The sequence below is a fragment of the Scleropages formosus genome, chromosome 2 (genome assembly GCF_900964775.1).
Source record: "Scleropages formosus chromosome 2, fSclFor1.1, whole genome shotgun sequence".
NCBI lineage: Eukaryota > Metazoa > Chordata > Actinopteri > Osteoglossiformes > Osteoglossidae > Scleropages > Scleropages formosus.
Window position 1 is genome coordinate 1,575,538 of NC_041807.1, and position 16,680 is coordinate 1,592,217.

The 16,680-nt window shown below is 45.4% G+C and overlaps 1 protein-coding gene across 1 annotated transcript; it reads left to right on the forward strand.

Annotated features, from left to right (window-relative positions):
• The first annotated feature begins 595 nt into the window (after positions 1-595).
• tm7sf3 (transmembrane 7 superfamily member 3) lies at positions 596-15,009 on the forward strand. The gene is made up of 12 exons (XM_018751355.2): positions 596-918; positions 2,991-3,145; positions 4,062-4,212; positions 4,446-4,560; positions 6,634-6,799; positions 7,995-8,172; positions 8,296-8,382; positions 9,279-9,359; positions 10,906-11,058; positions 11,220-11,317; positions 11,763-11,925; positions 13,227-15,009. The coding sequence occupies exons 1-12, from the start codon at positions 843-845 to the stop codon at positions 13,478-13,480; spliced, it is 1,677 nt and encodes a 558-aa protein (XP_018606871.2). The 5' UTR covers positions 596-842; the 3' UTR covers positions 13,481-15,009.
• The last annotated feature ends 1,671 nt before the right edge of the window (positions 15,010-16,680 follow it).

The window sequence follows — 16,680 nt, forward strand, 5'->3', positions numbered from 1 at the left end:
GTTATTGAGGGCTGTCAAACCACCTGACCAGCGAGAGCGTTCACTGTCACAGGTCCATCTCTTTCATTATCGTAACATAGCGGTACACGAACACCCTAGAAAATATATGAGATAGCTTACATTTTCATGTATTCATTTAGCAGACGCTTTTCTCCAAAGCGACGTACATCTCTGATAGAAAATGGAGTTTGTGCTTTACATTAGGAGAAAGAGACACAGCTGCGGATGACGTGATTGTAACGTAGTTACTTAGTTTGTTTCTTTCCACATATGCACCCAATCACACGAGTGGCTGCATAAACTTTCTCAGAATATATATCGACGATCCTGATCACCTTCCTACTTAAATAAAAATGAACATTTACAAACATTTAGAATATGAAAACTGGGGGAAAAAAAACACTAGTATTAATTAAAATAATTGTAAAATAAATCACTGACCAGCTCACATGCTGCTACTCGCTATGTAATAGTCAATAAGTCGGCAATTCAATGACAAGTTAAGTTTTAGAGTACGTTTCGGGAGGGGAAAAGTACATTTTGGCTTGTTTTATCCCCAAATGAAATGGGTGGGCGGAAGAAACGGGTGCGCGATGAGACCACGAGGGAGCGCGTGCAGCGCGACAACAGTGTGTTGCAACGTGACACAAGTGAGCGGAACGCAACTCGTGCTGTGAGGCGCCCCGACCGCGCGCAGCGCCTCCTTCGTGGCTGCAGGATGTGCGCGAGACGTCGCTGGGCGGTAGCCGGAGCTCGGAGTCACTGCGCTCGCGTGCGGGTCCTGCGCGCGAGCCGCGCTCGAGCCCCGCATTACTATTCAAGTCGCGCGGCCGGGCGGGAAGATGCCCGCGCAGCTGTGGCCGGCGGTGTCTCTGCTCGTCGTCATGTGGGACGGAGTTCTGTCCCAGACCGCAGCGGGTGAGTTCTCCTTCTCCTAAGTTATTCGTTCAGCTTCACGCTTTCGGTTAGGATTTATGCGTTTGATACGTGTTCCCGGTTTTCAAAAATCTGTGTTGACTTCGAGCTATTAGTATAAGTAAATAATTATAATGGAACGCGCTGTGCGTATGGGAACACAGCGAGCGCTATAGGCGCTGAAAGAAATTAATTAATCAAGTAATTAATTTTGATGCGAGAGCCCGTTTTCTTCAACGACCTACGTCTCAGGTCAGTATCCTTAATTTGTGGTGTTTTTGTTCCCTGTCTCTTAATGCTAACAGACATTCACCGCCTTACAGTCCCTGTGAGTCCCCACAGCGGTTGAACGCGCAGTTCACATTTTACCCACAATCCTCAACTCTTTACAATAAAGGCAGTTTTCCCGCTCAAACGTGACTCTTGCCTGTAACGCGGGTCGCTACAATAGTCCCTTATTTGTTTTTGAAGGAGAGCAATTCTAATTATGAAACATGTACAAAAAGCCTGCTGTATTATTGAAAGGTGCTGAAATGTTCTTTTTCTTTGTGCATTGTATATGTCATTCATTGCTTTGATAATATATTATGCATGACAGGGTAGACACACAGTGTGCTTTTTGCTCTTTTTCCCACTCATTTGTTCTTTGGAGCACTTGGCAACAGTGCTTTACACCAGCGCCCACTGCATATCTTGCACTTTGCTTAGTTTTTGACCACCTTTAGTACAGTAATACTTTAATCTTACTTATTCCGCTCCAAGTGGAATATGAATTGGAGGATAAGCAAAAGTTAATCATATGATTCTATTTTGGACATAATGTAAAGGCCTGTAGAATTTGTGTGAGAGTTTCCATGTAAAAGAAAAAGACCGTTCGTGCATTTTAAATGTTTACTTTCTTTGCCTTTACTGGAGTTAAGAAACGTAATGGAGCAGGGAATGCGCATTTCCCTCCATTTGTTGCCCTATGTGGACTCTTTCTGCAGGCCCTCCTGTAGAAAAAAACTTTAAATATGTATTTTTACAGATTTATCAGCTTTGAAATGCAAAAAAAAAAAAATCTTTTTCTCGACTTTGTGAAAATGGAAAAAACCACAAAGACAAGAAAGCTGAGTGACACAGTATGTGAAAAAGTATATTGCTTTATTACATTTATGTTACACAAAATATAGTTTTATTTGTTCTTAAGTATATCTGTGCTGAGAAAAATATTTCACTTAGCTTGTACACAGGTCCAAGCATAACAAAGTCTTTATTCTAAGTATTTTTTTTCTTCCCAAATAGAAAGTTCAGAATGTGTTCCCAGTTCTGACCGTGGTCCGGTGTGGGTTCTGGTGGTGGGGCTGGTTTTACTAAAGTTGTGGGTATTCTCTAGGCAGGGTTTGAAGTGATAGGGTTGTGCGCCACTGTGCATTTTAAGTCATAATCATGTGATGAACCGAGTTCTGCTGAGGGCTGCACTCAAACCCCTGATGCCGTAATACGCAGGAATTCATGCCAGCAAGGAATCTGGGTCACTACCCTTGGAGGGAACAGCAATGAACATTTCTCATGAGCAGCAGAACTTGTAACATATCAATAAACACAAAACTGTTTAGTTTTTTCACTAATACATTTTCTTTCATTCTTAAATTTTTAAATTTACTGTAAGATTTCATGATGAATATTCCTCATGCAGACAAGCATCAGGAAGGAAGGCTACTGTTAGCTCACCATCATATAAGAATAAGAATATTTATTGCTACAATATTTCTGCATTGTTATTTTGACACGCGCCAGTTTCTTTCCATAAGCAAACTGATCCAAATATTTATATGACCATTGCTTAAAGCTGTGATTTGCGAGTATCGTTTGATCTACCGATACCTTGAATATTGTGAAGATGCTTCTTATGACATCTGCTTTCTGCCGTTTCGGTAGTCTGAGAAACATCTAATAATAATAAAAATCTTGGCTCCAAAACACATGTAAGGTGGAATCTTTACTGATACAGCTAATGGACAAAGTTAAGCATGAAATAGTGGATAGCTGGAATGCTTTGTTTCTGCCACTCAGGGGGATTTTTCTTTTTGCAGATCGGGTTGTATTTTCCCTGGGAACGTTCAAGAACATTAGTCTGGCTGAAAATGCCACAGTTCAGGCAGTGGTCTCTAGGATCCCGGCCGAGGTTGCGTTTCTCATCTTGCAGTTTCACACGCAGCAGTATAACATCACGTTGTCCTTCTCAAAGGTAAGAGTCATGCCTGCTAAATGTGACACTGCCTTAGGCCAAGTTGAGAGACACTCCCACTGAACACCACACTGCCTTAAAGCAAGATCAGTCACACCCACTTCCTGAGGCATTTGACACCAGTGCCAAAGTAAGTTTCCCGGTGTCCACTAAGTTTTACACTGTCTCGTGCCAAGGTGACAGGTATGCCCACTGAATTTGACGATGCTCTACACCAAGGTGACTGTTACCCCCTTGAACACCACACTGCCGTATACCATGTTGAGAATCACACCCACTATACAGAAAAGCAGGCATCCTAAGCAGGGTCGCAGCAAGCCGGAACCTAACCCGGCAACGCAGGGCACAAGGACGAAGGGAGGAGGGGACACACCCAGGGCGGGACACCAGTCCATCACGAGACACCCCAAGCAGGATTCGAACCTTAGACCCCCCCGCACACCAGGCACAGGCCAAACCAACCGTGCCACCATGCTCCCCTGGCGACCTAACCCCCCCCCTCTGGAAATTTCCTCTATGTCCTTTGGGGGACCAGGCATCCGGCAAGCCCCTCTGAAAAACTGAGCTGTTTAGCGGGTGTGATTCTCAACACGGTATAGGGCGGTGTGGTGTTCAAGGGGCTGGCAGTCACCTTCTAAACCAGGTTGTGTCATGTACACTGACTGCCACCCGGTCCCACAGAAAGCTAAGAGCCGTACCTCCAAAATTCGGTACTGAGATACACCAAGGTGAGTCACACCCGCTCAATTCCACACTGTTCTAAAGGAAGGGGAGAATCTTGCCTGCTCAGTGCCGCATTGTTTTGCACCAAGGATGGAGGAAGGGTATTTTGGTTATTTATTGGTTTAACCCGTTGTGCACTTTGCATTTACTGACTCAGTTGCTTTATATCCATCTCCTGTCATCTACCAACCAGGTCCCTACGCTTAGCTCATCCCACACTGCCGTGGATTCCGGACTCCTTTCGCCACTTCTGATCACCCAAACATCGCTCGACTGGTACCTGCTCTCCCCTGAAAATAGACCCCTGACAAGCGTAGGTGTTATCTTGGCATACGGCAGCAGTGGTACGCACCCCTTACTGTTTGTCTATAAGAGTCAGTTGTGCACACACTATTTATACCGTACTGTGCGTCACACTTGACAGCACTGACCAATGCATGTTTCTAACCACTATCAGTCAGCTGAAGAACATGCTAACAAATGTCCATATAAAAGACAGTATTATGTTAAAAGGCTATAAGGCTCTTAGCGCGCCGTACTAAGTACTCCGTTTGTCTACTGTTGTCTCCCTCTGAAGACCCTGTACCCGGAGGCTGTAGCGGGGATAAGAGCTTTGACCCCAGCGTCCACCTGCAATACAACCTATTTGTGACGACAGTCACTATTGCTCCTGCCAACGCTGGATACGCTAGGTACTTACTGGCTTTTTAGTGGCGAAGCTCAACCTTTCCATACCGCTCCATGTCGCTTCGGAGAAAAGCATCTGCTAAATGAACAGATGGGAAAGTAAATGTAAACAGCTGCAAAACCGTTCAGTGGTCCATTGGGTCGCTTATTTAAAAAGATTAAATAAATCATTTCTTTTTGTTGATTATATCTCTTTCAGTCCCATCTGTGGCCATGTGTGGAGTGAATGTGGCAACAGGAGCAGGATAGAAGGGGTTTGAAAAACTTTTGCTTGTATTGTATGGTGTTAAGTGGGGGTGCGGGGGCGCAGTGGGTTGGACCGGGTCCTGCTCTCTAGTGGGTCTGGGGTTCGAGTCCCGCTTGGGGTGCCTTGCGACGGACTGGCGTTCCCGTCCTGGGTGTGTCCCCTCCCCATCCGGCCTTATGCCCTGTGTTGCCGGGTAGGCTCCGGTTCCCCGTATGGGACGAGCGGTTCCGAAAATGTGTGTGTGTGTGTATGGTGTTAATGTTCACGCACCGCAACTTTATGATCATCCCCAAATGAGCCTTTACGCAGCCGCTACTCCGGCGTTTTATGTAAATGTTTCTGTAGCTTACGGAAAAAAATTGGTAGGAGGCTATCGGGATTCATCTGTCCTGCGTTTTGTGCACCTACTCGAGCGATGAACATCGGTGCATCGAGTGGAAAGAAAAAAAACTGAGTTTCTTAAGAATCACATGTCTGCAACTATATCCCTCTTTTTCCTAATGAACAAATTGTATTTTCTCTGAGATGTACGTCGCTTTGGAGAAAAGCATCTGCTAAATGAATACATGTAAATGTATTAAAATAACACAAACCAAAATCTTAACATGGATAGGAAAAAAATAAAGATGTTTAAAACAGCAAGAATTCTCATATCATTCTGCAAATCAGCTGCCTTATATTTTTGTCTTTTTTAACCAGCGGCTTGTCCGACATGGGCTGTGCTGGGGAGTTGCCCATCAAGTTTAGCCTTGTCACATGCCCTCCTTTCTCCTCCCACCAGCTCACACTTGATCGTAATCTCCTGAGTATTTTGGTTTTTCTGTTTTATTTAGCTCGTAATTAACGTGGTACCGTGAAGCTGTTGCTAAGCCGAACAATTTAAGTTGAGTTTAACGTACTACTTGCATTGTGCTTTTCAGTGAATTCCTGCACCGGAGACGATATTAGCTGGTAGTGCTCTTGTGGTAATGAAACGTCTCATTTATCTGAATATTTTTAACTTGGAAACCTAATTAATGCTGAGCATGAATTGATCAGTCCTTTAAATGATTGAAACTATTGAGTATGTAGTCTTCATGATGACTGAGTGATTAAAGTAGTGAATTTAGTTTCTTTTAATGATGAAGCATTTATTTTTTATTCATGTTTGTATTGTTACACAAATACTAAGAGTGCTCATAAATGACAGTGGATGCTAAACCACTGCAGCTACTTATTTTCTTGTTACATTTGACTGATGCTTTTCTCCTAAGCAACTTACACTTATTTATTTACTCATTTGTGCAGTGGGGTACTTACCTTGCTCATGGGTACTACAACCACAGGTGAGATCAGAACCTGCACTCTTCAGACTGCAAGGCAGCAGCTCTGACCAAAACACTACCATTCGTACCTTTTTAAAGAAGGATGCTCCTTTTCCACAGCTTCCTGCCGCTAGTCAAAGATGAAAATCCAGCCGACCAGCGGTTTCATTCAGCAAACAGGAAGCTGTTGGAACTGATTGTTTTTCAATTTGCGGTTCTTTGGGGTTCTCAATAACAAGGCACAATAAGCCTGAAAAGTCGGTTTCTTCCAGATGTTGTCCATCACACATGTGCACTTCTCACCTGATATTCACCATTAGGGATGCACGCACTTGCCCATCTGTGCTCCCTTTTTACACTGCTCAGCTTGTCTTTTCCTCCTTGTACCAAACACAAAGACCTTCCAGGGTCTTCTTAAGTTACTTTCCAGTTAAGTGGAATTTTACCAGAAGCACAAACGCTATGTTCTAGAAACTTCTACAGCAGGCCATAGCACAGTCAGTCCTGCTCTTTATTCTCTTTGTCAGGGGGGCTGTCCTACCAACGTGTAACGCCACCAGGGGACCTAGTGCTCGTCTGGAGTATCATGTCTACCAGTACTTTCTGCCAGAGGGTGACCTTTCGGAGCAGAGCCTTCTCAGCCACATGCAGGCAGTGGCCAGTGTGGCGAGCATGACGGCGCATGGCACTAAGGTGAGTGTGCATTAGCCCCCTGCTGTATTTGTGGCCGTGAGACAGTAGACGTATTCGACGTATTCGAACACTGCACCGCTGAACCAGCCAAACGTGACTGCTCTGAGTCGTGCAGCCAAATATGGCTACTAATGAATTAGCCTTGCGGTGTCCAGCATGCTGCCCAGGAGGTTTAAATCTTCCGCTTCATGTACTCAAGTCCACAAGCACATCTGTGAGATCACTCATATATTCTATACCTGCCATAAATAGTACAAGGTTAAGTGGTATCCACAATAATGGACTACAGTTGAAACTTTTTTTGTAACACACATTTGAACACAATCCATACCTTAAAAAAAATATAATAACGTACAAATTTAGAAATGTAAGATTCGGTGTACCTGCTCAGGACAGGCAGTTATTGAAATTGGATGGATGGATGAATGGATGGAAGATTCAGTATCTCACTTACTGTGATTTTTACATGTGAGTCGCTCAGACCAGTTCAGCATAATGATTGTGGCCCTTGGCCAAAAAAACTTGGATATCCCTGAATTCGCCATACGAATATGAGCGGTGTCAGTTATACACATAATCGTAGCTGCATTGAATTATCCGTCAGTTTTTACAAGGTACCTATATAAATAAGGACGTTTTCTTAATCAAACAAACATAACTGCTATCTGTCATTTTACCGTGGATGAAATTAGTTACCTGTGTTAACGCGACTGCCGTGAATTAGACGCACAGAGGTAACGTCTGGATACTGTTACAGTTTGCACACAGTTGCACAACTGATTCCATTGAAAAGCAGTTATTCCGCAGTGCAGATAAATCGTTGTACAGGTGGCCCCCGATTTACGATGGGGTTACGTTCCCTGAAACCCATCATAAGTCGAAAATATCGTGAGTCGAAAATGCATTTAATACACCTAATACACGCCTCTGCGTGACAGAACGGGAGATGCGGATGGCGGCCGCTGCCCAGCATCGCTCCGCGTGTCGCTTGCCCGGGAAAAATTCAAAATTCAAAGTATGGATTCTACTGAATGTCTGTTGCCAGCTCACCATCGTAAAGTCGAAAAAATCGCAAGTCGAACCATCGTAAATCGGGGACCACCTGTGCGTTATTCACATCTTCTCACGTTTTTTGACTTGTATGTTGTGCGTCATCCTCCTTTTAGCCCGTACTCAGTCCTTTTTTTCTCCACAGCTCATCACGTGGGCCGCGAGCGAGAAGCTGTCGGCATCGTTTAAGTCCGTTCCTGGCCAGGGCGTTATATATTCTGTCGTCGTCCGGGACCCTGTGCTCAACGCTTCCGCCTCATATGTTCCTGTGCACACGTATGCCTGTAGCTTCTCCTCCACCCTGGACAGCTGCATGACTATCGGTACGTGACCATCATCTACTCATTCCCATGATCGTCTGGCATCTCACGATCAACTCTAGATACTGTTCCTATTAGGCATTACTCTCACGTGTCAAAATTAATGTGCTTCGTCCTTTTTTCCAGGAAAGGTGTCCACCAAGATCTTTTTTACCATCGCTGGTTTTGCGGGCTTCTTCGTTTGCTTCTTTGGACACCAGTTCTTCAAATGCGGTAAACTCACGTGTTTCCCCTTGCATTTGCTACGCTGACGGGTGAATCCCATCAAGCAGCTGGCCACACGGACTGAAGTAGCGCGAGCTGGCTGCATAAGGAATGCCGCGGTTTCACTGTGGAAACCGAAAAGGAATTCCTTGAGGATTCGTTTAGTTGCACCACTGATTCAGCTGAGAAAACAGTTGCTCCACAGAACAAAAGTATGTCAGTGTGCGTTCATTAAATTCTTTAAATTATGGTCTGCTGGAGGAAGAATTTCTCATGTCGTTTTAAGCAAATTACACAAAATCCCTTCAGTCCCAGTTGAAGGACTCTGGCAACCGCTAAGGAGCAGGAACAGACCACAAGTAACAGTGATTGACCTGGAGGCATTTTGTGATAAAAATGAGTACATTCACAAATAATTATGGATTATTTGACAAAGTTATGCTGGTAAGAGAAGTGGAAATAATTTCACTGGGTTGACATTTCACTTCTTTGTACTAATAATAGATTTGCTGTGATTTATTGTTACACATATTAGTGCTGCATTAATGTGTTGCATTGCATTGCAGCAGTTTCCCTAAATATTGAAAAATAATAGAAGTATATGACAAAACACATTTCCTACTCTCTTTGAGCAAATGATTCACTCCTTGTACCAGCCAAAATGCTTTTGCACAAAGTGAATGTCCTTTGTGAAAGTAAGCCCCAAATGTGTCAGTGGTGCTTACGAATTATACTCCACGTATGTGTAGGTGACCCACTGTCCTCATACTGCAGTGGTTGTGTAGATGATGGGTTAGGTTGAATGTTTGATGGTTTGACCTTAAATTGATTTATCGGACTGCGCGAATGGCTGAATAGTCTTTGCTGAGGATTCTTTACCCCCCCCCCCCCCCGGTTCCTCCTAGAGCTCTTCTGTTTGGGCCATGCCTTTGCGGCTGTCGTCTTCTTTGTTCTCATCACAAGGACCACCACCCTGGAGTATAACCGTGAGTAAAGTATTAAATGTTCATGCACCATAACTTTATGATCATGCCCCGATAAGCCTTTACACAGCCGCTACTCCTATAAGTAAATGTGTTAAAAAAAAAAAAAAAAATTTGTAGGAAGGTGATCAGGATTCGTCTGTCCTGAGTTTACGCACCTACTCGAGCGATGAACATCGATGCATCAAGTGGAAAGAAACAAACTAGGTTTACTTAAGAATCGCATGTCTCCAGCCATGTCTCTTTCTCCTAATGTAATGAACACATTGTATTTTCTCTGAGATGTACGTTGCTTTGGAGAAAAGCGTCCGCTAAATGAATACATGTAAATGTAAAATGCATCTCCAGTTTGTATAAACAAAATGAAATTTGCACCGCATTATCATTCATGAAAATTATAAAAGAGTCCATTTATAATTTATTTACTTTTTTGTCTTGTCTGTTTGGATTGCTTGACTAGTTTTGATTTGGTCGAGAGTTGTCTGTTGATTCATGTGGTTCTTGTTTTTAAAGCCGAAATGTTACTTCCTCCACAACAAAGTTTGAAATAAATATCCATTGGAGTCACATGCAGCTTGTAAAATGTTGCCATGGTGATCACGAAAGCTTGGGAAATGGCCTCGAGCAGTGATTCCATGTCCTCCGCTGCTTAGCATCAATTTTGAAATTCCCAGAATGAAATCATACAGCCTGGGAGAACATCAGAGAAAATAATTTGTTTATCTACACGTACTACACTCCATATATATGAGTTTCGCACATAATGGAGTTAATTTATTCTGTGAAGTCGGCCCCTCGGTCAACTACCATTATTTCTTATGGAAGCAAATCGGTTCCTGGACAAAAAATATGTCACCGTAAATAAAGTAAAATACCAAAATAAAAGTTTTTTTAATGCACGAGTGATTGTACTAACATAATAACATCTTTTAAAATGATATTCTCAATGTTTCGTCCATTCGTTACGAATAGCTGCTGTCCAGAAAGCATCGAGGGTGAGGCAGCCTACAGCTTGGGCAGCAAGATTTTTATGATTTGGCTCATGGATTTTTATGATGTTGACGAGATCATTGTCTATATTCCGTATTTCACTGTCCAAAGCATGCATATGCTGTGCCGTTCGAGGTACAGAAGACATTAAATGATGTTCATTTGGTGCAAGATGAGAGTTTTATTTGCCGTGTTGTAAAAATATTTGTTATTAAAGCTGTTTATAGGATTTAAACAGGTGAATTTTTACCTCATAATACACACTGACATACCACAATAAAAATATTTAACTGTAAGACCTTGTAGCCTTCTGCCACATATAAAGCCTCGTGCTTATGTTGCGTGCTAAGATGCAGTATGTCTGAGCTGAAGCGTAACCCTGTTTCGCAATATGTAAATTTCAGTTTTTGCAACTGATACAAGAAATTAGGATTTTGCCTTTGTGTGTAATGCGCCGTTTCGCGCTTCAGTTTTTGCGGTATTGAGTGAAAGTTGTTTTGTCGGTATCCGCGCCGGAGCGGTTCCGCGTGGACCGGATGTTTCCCATGTCCCCTTGCAGTTCGGTTAGCTCTGACCGCTCTGGTGGGCGTGGTCGGCGGGGTTCTGCTGGTGCTGAGCTGGTGGCGGTTTGGCTCGGTCCTCTGCTGCGTGCTGGTGGTGGGGCTCACGATGGGCTTCCTGCTCGCTGCAGCGTTCTTCTTCACGCCTGTCGGTGAGTCTCCGCGCCGCTGATCTTCGCAGGGGACCACGGTGTCGGTGCAGCCGCTCGCATCAGTGTCTGGCCTTTACGTTAATGTGAATTCTTCTCGTTAAAACCTTCCTTTCTTGCGTGGCGGTCCCCCCAGATGTATTTTGAACTTCGATGTTCCGCAGGAGAGCTGCTCATCTTCCGCTCCGGTGCTGTGTTCTGGGTCACGTTCGGCGGCATCGTGTTGCTCGTCCCGCTTGTCTTCGTGCGCTGGCCGAGAGAGGTACGTCCTACGAAGGAGCCTGTGACGCTTTCTACATACACGCACACTGTTACAAACGGTGTCATTGTGTCGCATACGAAACGTTTGCCGTCCGATGTCAAGTTCTCCGCACTGCCGTGAAGGTTTCCTCTGACATGTACGCTGCTCTCTGTGATTTCTGGATTTCTCCCAGCTTGCCCGCCGCTGGATGTTCGTATCAACGTATTTGAAGGTCATTAAAAAAGCAATTATTAAAAGACTAGTAGAACAATTTTGTATTATGTGAGCTGTGTGAAGCGTGGCGTGTCTAAAATATTATATGGACACAATGGATTATGTGAGAACAATTAAACGGATGACTTTAGAGCGGTAAGTTAAGTGTATACAGAAAAGGGGGCTTTGCTTCTCGTTGTGCTGCCGTGTCTTAACGTCTACACGAGTGTATTAATAGTCTTCTTTCTCTCAGGGCAACATAATGACATGTGGAGCGGTTGGGGCGTATGCTGTCGTGCTGGCGGTGAACAGCTACGCGTACACCAGCCTCTCCTACATCACCCTGGACATCCTTAAGCGTTTCCTTAATAACAACTACAGCCGGACGTTTACCAGCATGCCGTTCCAGGACATCGGTGCGTGGCTCCTCTGTCAAATTTACTCTCGGGCTCGTCCCAGCATCGCCTGCTAGGACAGAAGTCTACAAGTGTGTGCGCGTGCCTTAAGAAATTACTCCTGAATTCGGTCATTCAGTCGCGTTGGATAAAGGCACCATTCATTTACTTGTTTCACTCTTTGGTTGATAAAGCGGGGGCACGGCGGCACCGCGTATGTATTTGGGGTGTAAGCTAAGCGGATGCCGAAGGAAATTTGAAATAGTTAGGCTTAAGACCAATACCGTCCTGTAGTGGATACACTATGTAAAATGGGATGGATGGATGGATGATGATAATCCTACATTTAGATGCCACTTTCATCTTCTCATCTAAAGTTCTGTGTTGCAGTGAGTAAGTTGCACCAGCATAGCGCATGGGAGAGTGCGGCTTTTCAAATCGACTTCGCCAGTAGCACAGCTAGAAAACGGTGCCTCTGAATTGTGTCAGTGCCTTAAAGATTCCTCAGAACCTCACACTGATTGTAAAGAACAGTGTGTCAGGGGATCCACGGTTTAAAAACCTTGTTAGGTGCAGGAAAGACGAGTTCATTCACAGGTTAGCGTGAGAGATTTACACACTGAAGGTGTAGTCTGAAGAGGACTAGAGTTCATTAATTCATTGACGGGTTGTCAGTCGAATCACTGCTTGTCCACTGCAGGGTTGCGGTGGGCAGGGAACACCTTGGACAGGATGGTAGTCCATCTCAGGGCAGTCACGCACACGCTTATTTACTCACATACGCACGCTGCCGGCAGTTTAGAGTCATCGCTTTCCCCGAAACATGTCTCTGGATTGTGGGAGGAAACCCGCACAGACACGGGGAGAACATGCGAACTCCGCATATTCTGAGCCCGATTCAAACCCGCGTCTGACTCCGCAGCCTAGGAGCTTGGAGGCACAGGCACTAGCTGCTGCACCAGTGTCTGCCCTAGTGCTACAGTCTGAATCTGAAGAATGAATCCAAATCACTGCAGATTGCTAAGACATGTCAAGCTATAGTGTAAACCTTTTTTGTGATATGTAAATTTCAGTTTGCATAATTAACGGAAAGTATTAAAGGTGCAGTACTAAAGTTTCATCCCTTGCAAGGTAAAGAATCGCTTCGCAACAAGGCCGCTCAGCTTAAATGTGAAAAATGTTATTTGGTTTTCCAAGTCCTCTTCTTCGAATTAAGGTTTCACAGTTTTGGTGGCATATGGCATATGTTACGGTAAAGCGTGGTACTTCACTGGTTCTCGTGACGGTATTTTCATCTGAGTGCCTGTGGCTGTTTCTTTCAGATTACATTATGCTTACAGTATGGGCGGTGCTGGGCGTGAGTGGCGTGGTACTGCAGCTGCACCGCGAGCGCACACGGCCCTTCTTCCCCCCCAGCCCTTACCTCATGTGGAAGCAGGAGCGAGAGCGGCGCAAGACAAACGTCCTGGACCCCAGCCACCACATGCCCTCTTTGCCCCGACGGCTCCAGCACTGGCTCCTGGGCGCGTTTCACCGCAAAGAGCCGGCTGGCGAGGTGACGCCCCTCCTGCTGTGAGGCTCTCCCATCGTTCCTCCTGTTAACCTGCACGTTCGGGTTCTACCTCTTGTCCTGCCGGCCCCGCCCTACCCGTTGACGTATGACCTCTGTGGGGCTTTAGGTGGGACTGGCTTTCCGGCGCAGAGTATGCCATGAGATACCGCACGTGTCCGCCAAAGGTCAAACGCACTGGAGAGACTGGTAGTCGCCATCTCTGTCCTGTGTCTTATGTGGCTGCTGCTGCCCAGCCACGTTGTGCCATTTGTCGTGTTTGTTGAGTCTGTTGGCCGGACGCAACGCGGCCCGCCGTAATTTGCGCCATGGACTCGACTGGACCGAGCTTCTTCTTTTCTACATACAGTACATTTTTGTGCTTCTTTTGACGTGCTGCACGTTCTGCTTTGCGCGGTTCAAGGTTACGCCGAGGGTTCCTTTCTATAAGACTTGTCTCGGAGCTGCGATCGCACTTGCCTCGGTTGCTCTGAAGCTTCCGAACACTTACGGGCAAAATGTTCATGCCTCGGGTGAAGAAGCGAAGTGTCACTGTGATTTGAGATGCCTGTCGCCAGAGGGTTCTCTTCGCCACTTAATACATCGTTTGGATATGAAATAGCATCCGTTCATTTGGCTGATCCTTTTCCCCAAAGTCACTTACCACATTAAGGTACTTACACTTACTGCATTTACCCGTTTGTACAGCTGGGTGGTTTTTCTGGGGTTATTTAGGGTAAGGACGTTTCTCAAGGGTATTGCAAATAATGGTGGGATGGGAACCTATGCCCTTTGGCTCTACGCACTACACTATACTTCACACTGTCTCTTTTTCACTAAGTGAGTTTACCAGGTTAAGTTGAATGGCGCAGCACAGTGAAAACCCATGGACTCGGTGGCCCTGCTGCCATGATTGACCTGCCTGGTGCTTCATATCCACCTACAGCGACGTCCTCTGTGAAACTGCACCGAAACGCTATGTACTCTGGTTTATATTCAGAAAAATTAGTGTAATTATGCGTGAGCTTACTTGAGTCCTTCAGCAATCTGATTTTTGTATGAAGTTTGTTAAAAACCTGTTCTGAAACTTGTAGAAGTATTATTAGCATAGCTGACACTTTACTAATTTATTCTGAAAACGTGTTTACGTAATAAGCAAGGTTAATTGTGATTCGCTAAGCGTGATTGCGTTGTGCGTGAAGGCTAACCCGTTCTAACCGTCTCTTCATTTCGGGGCCAGATTTCAAAGCATTTTATTATTTTCACTCTATTCTGGTTGTGCCGTGTAACTGTACTGCGCTGTGAAACAGGGTACTTACTCTCCAGTACTGACTTGTGACCAAACATCGAACTGCACGCCTCTCCCTGGCTTCCCGAACATGTCAAACAGAAATGTTTCCAGTGACGTGCGTCACATTATTGTCTAGATTTCATCGTTTTTACTTAAAGATGTGCCGTTGCTGTTGCCGAATAATATTCTGAATAAAATCTCTGTTTTGTGGTCAAGCTTCTTGTTTTGATTAAATAGGTTTTGGCATTTGTCTCATCGGTTTACTTTCCCGCTTTGCTTTCGTTCGCTTTCCTTCGCTAAGGCTTTCATACAATGATTAATGTGAGCTTTAAAAAAAAATAAATGTTAAAATTTTCAGTGTCAGCCAGAAAATGACCCTGCAAATGAATAGTGTTTGTAAGATGCTCATGTTCAAAGTTTAGTGTCGTATGTGCAAATACAGTGTACAAGCACTATGAAATTCTTGCTTGAATGCTTCTCCATGTTTTCCAAACGTTTACATTTACATTTATTCATTTAGCAGACGCTTTTGTCCAAAGCGACGTACGTCTCAGCAAAAATACAATTTGTACATTACATTAAAAGAAAGAGACATGGCTGCAGACATGTGATTCTTAAGTAAACCTAGTTTGTTTCTTTCCACTTGATGCACCGATGTTCATCGCTCAAGTAGGTGCATAAAACTCGGAATCCTGATAAGCTTCCTACAGTTTTTTTTTTTTGAACATGGAACACATGGTATGGTAAGTGCCGAGTCGAAGCCGACCCATAGCGACCCCTCGCGTGGTTTTCGAGGCGAGTCAAAGGAGGAAACAGAGGTGAGATGCCAGGTCCTTCCTCTGTATGGCGAGGGAGGCAAACACAGGGCCACCGCACCACAAGCAGGACTTGAACCCCCGACCTGCCACACAGCAAGACACCAGCCAAACCCACCGTGCCACCGCTCCCCCTGCTGGAACATATACATGAAGCAAAGGATTTTTTTGTAAAAGTCTATCCATCCACCCATTTTCTTGCCCGCCGGTCCTTCTAGGGTTGCAGTGGCAACGGAGAGCAGAGAGGCCCGGCCACCCCCGCAACTTCCTCCAGCTCGGTCTGGGGATCCCCAGCCGCTCCCAGGCCAACTGAGAGATATAATCCCCCTGCCCACTCCTGCTGCCTGAAAGGCATCGCACCTGACCCCTATGTTGGACCTTGCAGGTGGTGGGCCCACATGGCCCCCCACGATGCCTTTTCGGGCTGAGCCCGGTCGGGCTACGTGGGCTGCCCGGCCACCAGGCGCTCACCTAGGAACACTACCCCCAGGCCTGGCTCCAGGAGTAGGTCCCGGTGACCCTATTCAGGGCAGGGTAAACATTCTCTTGTTCCCATTTGCCATAGGGGTTTTGTGGATCGTGTTAGTCTGGATCTTCACTCCAGACCTGGTCACCATAGGAGACCCTACCAGGAGCATACTGCTCCTGATGATATAGCTCTGGAGATCCCTAGATCACGCAAGCCCTTCCGCCACGCCAAGGTCCCGATCCAAGAAGGGTTTTTGTAAAAAAACCACTTAAAATTTAGTTGGAACATTTCCAGTAATTTATTGTAGTGCAAACTGGGCTTGTTTAACACTACAGTTACTGATTGCTGGTGCTGCTTTCCCCTCGTTGCCCTGACACGCTGTGAGATTGTATTTTCAAAAGCAGATATTTTAAAGTTTCCACCTGATGTGTCCGCGCGAAAGAAAGATGGAACTTCGATGCGAAATGAACGTGGGAGAAAACGAGGGGCGGGATCGAGTGTTTTCCGACCGGCCTGCTGCGACACCGCTGTACCTGTAGGAGGCGCCACCAGCACAACGATGCCGCCAAAGCGCCGCTGCGCTCGCGCTCACGGCTCTCCGCCACTTTCCCGCCCGTCGCGCTGGGTTCCTTTGTCCTTCCGCGACTAAGTG